The 13,015-nt window shown below is 42.7% G+C and overlaps 1 protein-coding gene across 1 annotated transcript in view; it reads right to left on the reverse strand.

Moving 5' to 3' along the window:
- Positions 1-13,015, reverse strand: part of rims2a (regulating synaptic membrane exocytosis 2a) — a 139,915-nt gene that overhangs the window by 51,428 nt on the left and 75,472 nt on the right. Inside the window, exons 8-18 of the mRNA XM_030750117.1 lie at positions 12,036-12,247; positions 10,664-10,783; positions 9,138-9,237; positions 8,882-9,005; positions 7,209-7,255; positions 6,815-6,927; positions 5,725-5,772; positions 3,451-3,581; positions 2,858-3,029; positions 2,378-2,531; positions 1,203-1,229 (exon numbers count right to left, since the gene is read on the reverse strand). Of these exons, the coding sequence (XP_030605977.1) occupies positions 1,203-1,229; positions 2,378-2,531; positions 2,858-3,029; positions 3,451-3,581; positions 5,725-5,772; positions 6,815-6,927; positions 7,209-7,255; positions 8,882-9,005; positions 9,138-9,237; positions 10,664-10,783; positions 12,036-12,247 (1,248 nt within the window). The remainder of the gene's footprint in view (positions 1-1,202; positions 1,230-2,377; positions 2,532-2,857; positions 3,030-3,450; positions 3,582-5,724; positions 5,773-6,814; positions 6,928-7,208; positions 7,256-8,881; positions 9,006-9,137; positions 9,238-10,663; positions 10,784-12,035; positions 12,248-13,015) is intronic.

Raw genomic sequence — 13,015 nt, forward strand, 5'->3', positions numbered from 1 at the left:
CAAATAATGCAGCATTTCACCGCTCGATTCCAACAAGAACAGACGATCTCTCTTCATTTGAGCTGTGGCACTTTGAAATGGCACGGTCAATCATTCAGTGCACATGTGAAGGTGGGGATGGGAGAAGCGATATGGCTGTATAGCTCTTTCTTCCTCCTCCCCAGTAGCCTTATCACCCCCAACGCATCCCACCGCCTTCACTGTTCATTCAACTTAAATCAACTGGACACGTGTGCTTTTTCAGAAATGACAAGTGCTGCACTCTGCCAGTGCCGCTCCCAACCTCTCATCTCAGTTGGCTGAAAACTTTTTACAGCTGTCAGCTCTTTCACTTCAGACGAACACCAACACCCAGAAAATCGCCATGGTGGGGGAGCGAGCAAGCCTTTAGTGGCTGAACGAAGCAGTACAGTGAAGCCGTCGGGCGTAACGGACTGCAGCGCACTCATCCAAAGCATGTTAGGCAGCACGCGGCCACAGAATTTAATACTAGTAAGACAAGGGTCAAAAATAGCCTATATAGAGAGCATTTAACACATTATTCATACAGAAAAATCAAAGCTCTTATTTTTGGCGTAAGCAAATATGCCAACTCTGTTACAAAGGATTAGTACAATAAATAAGAAGTATCACAAAAGCAACACAGTCATCTGCTGTTTCTCAGACATACTGAAGAAAATATTCACAATCAAGACACACAAACACAAGCAAAGCAGAACGGGCAAAGTGTGTCGCTAATTTGTGCAATTGTTAAAGGGAAAATAGTCATAAAAGCCAAATAACAAACAGTGTACATGACAGAGGAGAAGCAGGTGGACCATTTATGTCTGTCAGAATGGGTAGATAGTTTGGGTTTTTATAATATCACTTCAGGATTGAATACAGCTGGTTTTGGGTTACAGGGTAGGACTGTGAGCTAGTTAATAGGTGAATACACAGAGAAGGAGAGACCACTGTTTCTCCCTATTCTCCCTATTTTCCCACAATGTGCATGTTTCTGCTGGTCTGGATGGATGTCAAACGAGTGGTCTAACATTTTAACCAACCTCCCTGCACTGACATCCATGTAAGACAGCAGAAACGCACACTCTTAAGGAAAAAAAGATAGAGAATTGGGGCACAAGGGTGTGTTTTTAAACAGGACAGGAAAACACTCAGATGCTCCATGAAGCTGCAATGCCTGAGAGTGCAAGGGGCTTTACCTGAGTTGTGTGAATAAGAGCCTTTGTCTGTAAAAGCAGAAGCAGTAAGGTTGATGTGACATGGATATCATGAACGTTATGGACAACAAAAACAAAATATGCAGAAATAACAGCAGCTGCTAAAGCTTTTATAAACTAAAGCAGAGATATAGTGCGTGTGGTTCCTTGTTTGTTAATAGAACCAACTGCACAACCAAAAATCACACAGCTACCCTGACTTTGTGTTTGGTGCCATTAGTCTGTTGGCACAAATATATTTGTATGACAGCAAGCTTTAACAAAAAATAAACAAAACTAGCACTGAAGTAAAAGGAAACTGAAAATACTGCAGTACACTAATTATTTGTAGGGTTGTATCCCCGACTCAGTTGTACTCAAAAAGCTGTGTATTGATGACAACAGTTGGTCTAAGGAGCTCCACCCATCATTAGGAGAGCATGGGTTGCTCGAAGAAGAGCTAACACAGTGCAAACTGTCTCCAGGTGACCTGACACGACTAAATAGCTGCGTCGACACGTACTCTGATGGCTGTTCTTTCTTTCTTGTAATGTTACAGCCGGTATAAATTCATCAGCTCTTATTGCACTCATGGCCACATCGCGAGCTGCTGTTATCTATCTCATCTGCAGTGTTTACTATGTGTGAGGAGATGCATACACAGTAAGCGCAGAGAACAGTAGACTGACCTGAACTGTAACAAGTGCAAATAAATGAGGTAAATAACATAAATATTTTTTTAATCTTTCATTTTATTTATCTTAGCCTTGGTTTTATGTGTGATTTTCCTAAAAATGTATAAATTCCGTAAATTTGCATACCTGTACATTTTATTTTTTAACGTTGTAGAAAGTTAGGAAAGCCATGCGTAAGTCAAGCATGATGATGATGTCTTATTCATTAAAAAAAGATTCCCTGTCTCTACCTCTCAGTGAGGATTAGAGAATATTAATTTAACACTGGTATTTGATTGATAGTCGGTATCAGCAGATACCCAAAGACAAGGTATCTGTGTTGGTACTGGAACTGAAAAAGCTGGATCAGTGCATCCATACTTCTAAGAAAAGAAAGCCGAAAAGCCGATGTGATTCCTTCTTAAAATGTGAATAACGTTCTGACTACTGGTAGTAATTCTGAGCATATTTGGGGACAGGTTTAGTCACAGAGGTGTTCCTTACTCTGCAGTCGCCGCGTTGGACTCTCTCCATGGAGCTGCCTGCGCTGTGCATTCGGGGAGGCACGTGGGAGTGGGATGGAGGACACGTCGTGCGTTTGTAGCTTGTACCAGTGTGGCTCGTCGTCAAGAAGAGCCGTCTCCAGCTCAATCAGGATCTGGCAGAGTTGAAAGGCCAAGGTAAATTTTCTCTTTCTAAAAATGCCGTCATTCCAACGGTTTTAAGCTTGTATGTATTTTTTTAATCACCAGTGGAATCACAAAAACACACAACATGCTAGCTTTTACAGAAAATGCAAAGCTGTTCCTGTTACTCACACACAAACAGAAAGAAACAAAGCTCCCTGTCTATGATAGGCAAGGACTGGACCACCAAACACCTTGTGATGGCCAGCAGCTTTCTTAAGGGCTTGACCCCATTTAAGAGGATAAGCTAAGATACCATTACTGAGTGTCCATGAGGGCTGGGGTTTGGTTTTCTTACCTCTCCCAGGAATTCGCTCTCCTCCTCCCTCACCCTGGCTTGGTCCCACAACGTGATCTCCAGCATGCGCTCCCGAAACTCCCGCCGGTGCACCGGCGAATACATAAAGGTCTGGTTCCATTTGGGCTCTAAGGATTTCTTTACCGTTTTTGTTCTCCTCTTGCTTTTGTCACTGGAGGAACAATAATTCAAACTGTTTTTATTTACAACCACGATAGGGAAGAGCCACGAATACAACAAATCCATCGCACAACACAGCACAGATCACAGCACCACAGCATGCAGGTGCAGGGAACGAGGTGGCAAAGTATGCTATCTCCTTCTTAATGTGCACTTCCTGCATTCCTCATTAGTTCATAAGAAAATAAGAACAGCCAACAATTTAATTAGACACATCCACATACACTGTATCTATACCGCCTTTCCTGATGATAATGGATACAAAAACAGAGGTCTGACTTTGTGGTCTCACATCAATGCCCCCCAAAACTCAATCTTAACACATAATCTTTGTTTGGTGTCTTCCTCAATGGAGTGCACTGACTTGGGATAAAGTAAGCACCCAAAATAATGGGAACTGTTTCTACTCTTACCTTCTGTCAGGGAGGAAGTAGATTTTGACATAAGGGTTCCTGGGCCGGCCATCTTCCCTGGGTGGCAGGTCTTTGGCACCCAGGATGGTGACGATTAGCTGATGGCCCACTTTGTCATACCACAGTTTGACCTGGAGGGGGCAGAGCACAGGCAGCCTGCTCAGAGACAGCTCAGGGCCAGCACAAGCGGAAAATACACAGAGGGAATAATGCAGGAGAAGACAGCAGTTTGATCGAGTCATTATATATGCATTTATGTCCTTTTATTGAGTTCAAGACCTTTTAAATCAGTATAGGCCTCAGTGCAGGGTCTTCTCCTGTATTTACCCTTTAGGAAAAATGAGGAGGATATCCAACTGCCTGAATGATGTCAGGTCACATGTGTGGTGTGACAATTTAGTACTTTTACTGTATCAATATTAACATGTTGTGATAATTCTTTTTTTTTTTTTTTTTAATGCCAATACCCTCCTTTTTGTGTTTTAGTAATTTCCATGGCTGCGTGTAATAATTGTGTTTCTTTTTTTAATGTGAGTGTTCACGTGTTCTGATACAGGGATAGATATAGTTTATTGAACTGAACTGAGCTTAATGCCTTAAAGTGAACTGCAGCAAAATGCTAAAGGCAACATGCTCTAATATTAACGCTGTGCTACCATCTAACTATGATGACATTTCTAATAATGTCCGCTCAAGTATTCAGTGGGGGATCAATAAGGAGAAATCAGTCATGCTGTTGCGAGAGGGATCACGCTAAAAGAAAAGTATGGACTCCAGGAGAAAAAACTTAGAAGATATAAAAGGCCAGCTGAAGCCTTAAAGAAATTAGATGAAATGAGAAGTTAGACTTCTAAGTTCTGGTCCATACTTCATTCAGAATATGATTATGGAAAGGGCCCACACTGTTTAAGAGTACTCGCCATTCATGCAGCAATGCAGAAAAAGAGCATTCAAGACAAGTCAAGAGCTATAAAGTAGAAACAGACAGCAGGGGGCTTATGGGAAAACAAATTGTACCAAGTAATCTCTAGCCCACCAAAATGCCACATACTGCAAAGTATTACTTAAATTATACAAAAAGATTCGCCTTAAAAATGAGTAATTATTATGTGTGTGTTACCTGTTGTATTATATAACAGTTGTATTATTTAACAGTAAAATACATTAATACATACTATGGAGGCTGATGTGCAATGTGCCCAATACAGTCAATAAATAAGCACTTAAGTTAGTAAGCAGTTAACTGAAACATGCTTGCTTTAATAAGAGTACACACATTAATGAATACACACATATAAAGCCTAATTATTCCTAGGTTTGATCTTGAGAGCCTGCAATGAATCCTTGCAGACATGTGAATGCTCTGTTACACAGAACAATATTCTCTACTCATAAGATATAAAGCTTAGGCCTCGCTTAAGCAAAACAACATAGCAGTGAGATAAATATCCAAAGTTTCACACAGGAATATTAACCCTCTGGCCACCTAAATCAATAATGACCAGAAAACAGAAACCACAAAAAAGACAAGACCCATATTAAAGGAGACATTCTTGTAGCGAAGGCTTTGCTCTGTTTGACGTTTCTTTTTTTATTTGGGAGGTACAATTTGCTTTTTCTTTAACGCTTATCTGTAAAAGGAAAATGCAATTTGGCTTTGGCTTTCCAAAGAGGACGTGAACTTCATATCTTTTCACTGCAACATGAAACCACACAGCCATCAACTCAGATCTGCTAATTAGCATCACTTCAACTCGCACATGGGGGAGTCCTTCTGTGTATGTGTACAGGGTTAGAGTTATCGAGGCTTGGGTTCATGTCACACTGAAGCAGGAAAAAAAAAAAACACACACACACACACAGTTCTTTGTCCTAGGAAATTTCCAGAGACACCATCCGGCATTGCCCTACACAAAATTCCAAGCCGCTATTTCGATTAGGTCACTATTAGGTCACAATCACTGCAGTCGGTACAAAAACATCAGGCAATGGAAGAGTGTCTCTTAAAATAGGTTCCAATTAGCTGAGCATGCACTACTTGGGAATAATGATGTGTATGGGTTACAATGAGCTATAAGAAGTCTAATCATAACAGTGATACCAAGAAATCAAATCAAAGAAAATGACACAATGCACTGCACTAAGAGGGGAAACTCAAAGCTGCCATTTCCCCGGGAATGCATTTTCCAAAGTATGGAAACAGAAAAAAGGCCAGTCAACAGTCAATGAGCAAAAACCAAACAGAGTTTGTGCCCTTCACACAGGGCCCATTACCTGGACCCTAGGGGCAAAAGGCGGTGTTCTTCTACTAAGGCTTTGGCTCTGGATAAGCAAAATTAAACAGCAAAAAAGAAAAAAAAAAGAAAATGCAATAAAACCAAAACCACACTACACAAAAACTCACAATACACTCAAAACACAACAACAGAAATTTGTAGTTTAGATGAACGATTTAAGCCAGCAGGTTTATTCTTATTTCCCTTTTCACCCTTATTTCTGCTTTATCAAAGATTGCTCATCCCTGAGCTGCTCTGCCCTGTTCTGCATAGGCCCCCTCTGAGAAAATCATCAGTGGCTCACAACTATATCTTTCCTTCTTCTAGACCTTTTTCTCCTCTGCTTCAGAGCTCGCCTGCATCACAGTGACGTTAAACCCAATTGTTATCCAGAGACGCTATTTGATACAGACGGCTCCCGACTGTGCACAGTTACTCATCGGGCGCTGAAGGTGTCGCGAGGTTTATCCAGTGAACTGAACTGTTTTAGTGATTAGTCGATTGTGAACTTCAAGGTCAGACTTCTCATGAAAATACAGAACTTTAAGTGGTGAGTGGATGAGAGACAATTTTGCGGATGAAGGAGCTTTTTGTTTTCTTATCATTCAGCACAGGATGTGTTTCAGTGATGGTCAAATGACTCTGTGGGACTCTCATGAATATTGACACTAGCAGGAAAAACACGTGCTGGAGGTCCCATGCGACTCCCATGTGAATCCTAAATTTGAGATTTGATTTATCTCTTGCTTTAATGCAGCCCTTTACCAAATTTACCCCAGGAGGGTTTTTATACTAGATAATGACCCAACGTAATCTGAGCTACAGTTCCATCCCGGGTTGGTGAAGGGCCAGCTGAACAGGCTGAGTGATGGAGGCAGTGTCTGGCAACAATGGTTAACAAGGGTTTGAACTAAGATTTAAGCTAAAAAAAAATACAAATTTGGTTGCATAATTAATCCGCAATGGGAAAATTATACTTACTAGCTCGTCTTACTCATATGATCTCAAAAGCAATTAAACCTCTCTAACAATCCAATCCCTGTCCAGGCTTTTACATGTACTCCATATGTCAAGTTGAGGTCACTTACTGAGAGCTGTCCTGACAGGTACTGGGGGGCATCCCTCAGCATGCTGGGACTCATAGGAGATGTGACAGAGATGGAAGGACGATCCATCTTCTGAGACTCGAAAGAACTCGAACCTGGCAGGGCACAGACAACACAGCCCGCTGTTTATGTTTGCTGCTCGTAGTTTTAGTGATGAAAAGGGAGACAACAAGGGGGACTGCAGTAAGGACAATAGAAAGACACAGACAAGAAGAGAAACACAAAGAGAGCACAAAATCTTGCCAGGGGAAGATAAAAGGCAGAGTGACAAAAGCAAACTGTGCCAAACAGACATTTCCTTCACTTGATGTTTCTGGGCTGATTAATAGGATCAAACGGCACCGTCTGATCCGCGGAAAATTTGGACAAAACTCACTTGATTCCAGTTGTGAGTGTGTGCTGTCTGGTATCCTTGGAATATCTCTGAAAAAAAAGAAAGAAAGAAAGCGAAAGAGTGTGAGAGGCAGGAGAGAAGGAGGGGATGGAGTGGATCAATTTAAGCTAATGCTGAATGCACTGTGCTTTAATGACCGTAAGCACCACATTAGTCTTCATTCACCCAACGGCTCCCTCAGCAGCACCAAAGCAGGTCAGACCCAGGAACTGACAAAGCAAAGGTGCCTCTGTTTTTCCTCACAATTTTCTTTTCAAAAACAATTGGAGTAGAGCATATAAATGACGCGGCAGGCCTTCATATTGCCGGGCGGCGTTCTTCTGTGCCGTACAAGGCCAGAAATGGCAGAGCCGGAGCCGGAGGGAGGGAGGAACAGATGTTGAATAAACAACGCGGCGCTGCTCCTTCACAAACACATTCTGAGTTATGTTCCCTTCAGATTTATCTTTTCGGGTCTCCGTATTATAAAAATATAAAGCTTTCTGAGTCATAGCGGCAGGCATAAGCCTACAGATGTTAGTAATGTAATGCGAGCGTAGGTGCAACTGTGAGTGCAATACCAAAACTTTGGGTCTGTGATGTGACGCCCCCCCCACCGTGTCCTATAAATTCTGCCATTTTAATATAGCAGAATTTAAAGTGGAGCATTGGTGGACGGGGGAGAATAGCTGCTCAATACAAGATGCATACAAGCCATGGACAGTTTTTTTACACTTAGCATATTGTTTTCCTAGTAAACTTCAGGCTTTCTACACAGAGATTTCCCCACATTTGTGCATCTTCAGGCACACACACACACACACATACAGATCTCTCCAACATCACAAATGTCTTTCGTATCACATCTGTCTCATAAAACACTGAAATATCTCTCAAAATCATCTATAAATGTGAACTGTGTAGCTCACAGCCGTGTCAGATTCATTTCTTTGTCTTTAATAATTACTTGCAGCATCTCACAGCGTACGCTGTGAATTAAGAGGAACGTGTGCATTTCCACACGTGGTCTGCTGCTCACCTGATGGGTTGGTTGTTGGACACAGATTCCAAGTTTGTGCAATAAAATTATTTGTAATAAAGTGGCGCCTTCTCTGGATGAATCCCATTCTTGATCTGAGATGTTGGGACTTATCTAGAGAATGGCCGCTCCCATCACCAAGACCTCACCCAGTTCTGGGCTTTCCCAACACACACTTGATGAGAAGCAGGTTGATGCCCTCAACAGATCCTGGCTTCACTTAAAAATTACATTTTCAGGGGCGCCTGGGTGGCTTAGTGGTGAAGCCGGCGACCACATACACACACCGCGTTGCGGTGCGGGCGGCGCCGATTTGTCTGCGTGTCTTCCCCTGTATCTTTCCCCCATTTCCTGTCTCTCTCCACTGTCACGAAAAGCCACTGTTGCCAAAAATGCAAAAAATAAAATAAAAAATTACATTTTCAAATCACAAGTTAACACATCTAGCGAACTTCGTCTGCTTCAGTATGCTTATTGTGTTAAATGGAAAAGTAACACAATTTCGGCACAAATTCTCACCCACACCTAACACCTTGGTTACTGTTAACGAGGGCACCCTGTTGCTTATTAACACCCAAGTCCAAAGTTGTCTCGTGAAGAACAGAGTGTGTGGGAGACGCTGGTTGTGAGATCTCACCCTATAGGCCGCGAGACCACCAGCTCCACCTGCGGCTCAGGCTTGGATTCTAGTATGATATTGTAAACTTCTTTAAATGTGGCTCCTTGTAAAAGCTTCCCGTTCCACTCCAGCACCTGGTCGCCTGCAAAAACGCCAGAGAAACTCAGTGTCACATCAAACGTCTTTACCCTTTACGCTCAGACTGTCTGTGTTGTCATAGTTGAATTCTACCATTTTAATTTCTATGTAAATATTTGCGTGTGCATTTTAATACCTGGTCTGAGGTGTCCAACAGTGTCTGCTAGACTTCCTTTCCTCACTTTAGTGATGAAAGCACAAAGTCTACCAGATTCTGTCATCTTGCCTCCCACCACCTGTAGACACAGAGAGGTGACTGCATTAGCACTGAAATTTCTTTTATAAAATAAAACTTCAGCTGTGTTATTATCTCTGTAGATTTAATGCACCACATTAACTCTACACAGTATGACATATAATCACTGCAGCTTATAGTAGAACATAGATTTATTTTCGCAAAGCATTCTGTTGATGTCAGGGATTTAGCTTTTGCCTGCAAGGTATGAAACCACAATAAATGCATTGGGAGGAGAGGGTCAATGCTAAAAGTGCATCAGAGTCTTTTAAAAAAACTGTCCGGGATGGTGCTTTCGTCCCCGGGGAAACACTCTGGTGCTGTACCGCGGTTCTGTAACAGCACAGGGCCGTGGGCTAGAGCTGTACTGTACAGTCCTGAGCTGCTGTACTCCACTCTCCTCAGCTTACACTGGCATCATACAAATAAAAATCCCCTCTTAATGGCAGCTGAATGCCAACATACAAAGGAGCTTAGGGAAGTCTGCTAAATGAAATGGCTTTATGTAACAGGCAGGAGGTAGAGAGGGAGGCTTGCAAAGGAAGAGCGCGAGAGAGAGATGGACAGTGAGGGCGAGGCTGGCAGCCTGACTGATGGACTGACTGGCTGGATTGCCTGGCTGGGTGGCTGCTGCTGAGCGGACAGAAATGCACAGGAGCACTGAGCAGACACAAACATGCCATTTCAGGAGGCTCATTTAATCAGTAATGATTTTTTTTTTCCCCCCATCTTGCCGCCCTCGGTTCTTCCTCCTAGTGGCGTGCTATGCTCTTGCGGACTTTGGCTGCTCTGTAATTTTTTTTAAAGGTGCGCACCACCTACAGAATTATGCAACAGTGAAAGAGAAAATGAAACATCTAAAAAACAGCCAATAAATAATTCAACCAATTACAAGCAGGCTGCACTGAAACCATACAAAAAAGACACACAGAGAGCAACGAATGTAAATTAGCATCAGAATGTGAAGGTACAGTATAAATACATAAAAAGCGAAAAACGGCAGGGACAGAGCAGCTGAATGCAGTTCACTGAAGAAGTTCAGTATGAATGAATTCAGAAGATTATAGAGCCCAATATCAACCAGCACTCATTAATATTCATCAGGAGTATAATGACTATTAATAGTGAGTAGTACTATGATGTAAGAACTGGAAGCTGTGGAGAAATTCAGCAAAACAAACACAAAAAAAGGGCACAAAATGACACACCCTGAAGTTCTAAAATGTCAGCACATAGTGCACATCTAACACTGATGCTTTCAGCTGGACCCTATCAGGAAGAAATTTAAAGCCAACATGCTAAATGTGCATATTTTAACAAGATATTTTGGGACCAATTTGATGGTAATTCAGGATGACCACGCAGCGCGAGTGCGTCAGTGTGAGTGCGTACAGTGCGAATAACACCTACACAGACTGTAAGCTCACCTTCAGACCGAGCAGAGCACCTGAGTCTCGAGGCACGCTTCCATCTTTCATGCGCTTGTTGAGCAAAATACGCCCTATTAGGCGATCCCCATCTTTGGATGGCTGCCACGTCACTGGGTGCTACAAGGTCAGAGCAACAACACACCTTTTGTTTAACAGTTCATCCATTTGAGTTTGATCACTTCAGACCAAAGCAGACAACAGTATATAGTGAAAGAGGGCATGAAGGGAGCATTGTTTTTACTGTATTCACTTGGGGAAGACTGTTCACACAAACTGGATAGCTCAGTTATTTTAATTCAAGAAGATGCAGGGTTATCTGTTGGGCTACTGCTAGTGGACAAAAGCATTAATGAAAATTTTTTTTAAAATTCTCCAAACAATATACATCTCATTAACTGTCTTGCAGAGTTTGTGTGAACCTGCCGGTGTGAGGGAGGAGTTAAGCTACATGCAGCACCCCATGCAGAGTAAAGCAAGCTGCCCCAACACGCCTCCTAATACCAGCTCTTCAAACAGGAGCAGGAAGACCAGAGTGTTACTCTGGTGCTTTGCTACGCACAAACACACAGCCACCATCAAGTGGAATAGTGAGGGGAAAAAGCAGACAGTGAAAAAAGGGAATAAAAGTAACCAATGAAACAGATGAAGTAGACCCCAGGGTGCCATGTTAAAATTAAAAAAAGGATGAAAAACAGACAGCACAGAATAAAGCTATGAGACACAGATAGAGTGATATCACAGACGTGGCAGTGGAAGGGAAAAAAGAAAAACAAATGTTTTCAGATTTTGTGCAAAACAAATCCAATCTTCCCTATTTTGTGTGCTTTTTGCTATAGAAGTGAGTGGAAAGTTGGGCGGGGGGGCAGGATCTGTCTGGACTGGGTGCTGTGGGGTAGGGCAGCAGAGTGAGAGGAGACGGGCCTGAGTAAGGGTGTTCCTACTACACTAAACAGGACCGCTGCAGAGCAAGAACACAACATACGAAGGAAAACGAGCATGCAACTAGGAGAGACCCACATTCCTGAGTGCCATGACAAACAGAGAGGTTGTGTGTCAATGCTCTTCTTTTACAACTACTGTAAAGAGGTGTAGTTTCTGTTCGGGGAGCAATACAGCAAGTACAAGTAGCAAGCAAAGAGGGTGTCCCCAAATGAGTTGTTTTCAGGCAACACCGAGCAAGGTGGAGCCAAAAGTAACCGAACAAAAAGGAACGAAATCGCAAGAGAAATCAATTTATACAACGTCAAATAAAATCCAAAGAAACAAACATCTCACCTACTTACACTTGGTGACAGAAAGCAAACAAAGACTGGATGGGTAGGTCATAAATAATAATCATAACAAAATGCAGGCTAGATTGTCTCAGTACCTTCTCACTATGGCTATGCTCCTCGTTTAGGGTAGTGCTACTGCACGTATCAACTCCCGAGTCTTTAACCTGCGGTTCACACCATGCCAAGTCCTCTTCAAATGAGTGTCCCCCAAAGCGCACCATTTTCTTTTGCCTCTCAGATAAGGTGTGTGTCGGCTCGGACATAAATGACTGCTCAATAGTTTTTCTTTTTCCCCTTTGACTGTCCCCTACAGGTGTGGGATAAAAACAGAAAGAAAAACAGAAAAAACAACATGCAAAGGTGTAAATAAAACAAAGGAAACATGAAATGACAAAAGACTCCGGGAGAACAGGGGATGGGGAGAGGAGGGAGACAGAAAGAGAGGGAGAGAGAGAGAGAGATGGGGTTAAGGGGCGGGAGGTAGGGAGGTAGGGAGGGAGGGTCAACGCAGGGCTCCACATGTCTCACCAAAGACATTGGGGAAGCCTCGCTGCTATGCCATGACGCATGGTCCCACCAATGGCCATCCAAATCTCCTGTAAGGAGGGAGGAGGGCATACATACACGAGAGAGGACAGCAAGAGGGACAAGTGAGGACACCACAAAGTACAGACACTGACACAAACACACATGCGCGCACATGCACACACACACACGCACACACACACGCACGCACACACACACACACACACACACACACACACACACACACACACACACACACACACACGCTCCTGTAGCTCAGCAAAAGTGATAACCATCCCTAAAATCCCTGTGGAGAAGGAAAGATGCAGCTCAGAACTCAATACATAATGGATTGATTTGACTATCTCAGCACTGTACAGTAAAAAAACAACACACAAGCCATGGTGGAGCTAACACAAAATGACAATTTTAGGCTTCAGATTCATTAAAGGTATTATATGTGTTCCAGCAGCACACACAAGGAACCTCTTAAAGCTTTTGTTTTCACCTTTATTATATAGCGTGCAAAGACGAGAGACAGGAAAGTTGG

Source organism: Archocentrus centrarchus, chromosome 16 (assembly GCF_007364275.1).
Source record: "Archocentrus centrarchus isolate MPI-CPG fArcCen1 chromosome 16, fArcCen1, whole genome shotgun sequence".
NCBI classification, from domain to species: Eukaryota; Metazoa; Chordata; class Actinopteri; order Cichliformes; family Cichlidae; genus Archocentrus; species Archocentrus centrarchus.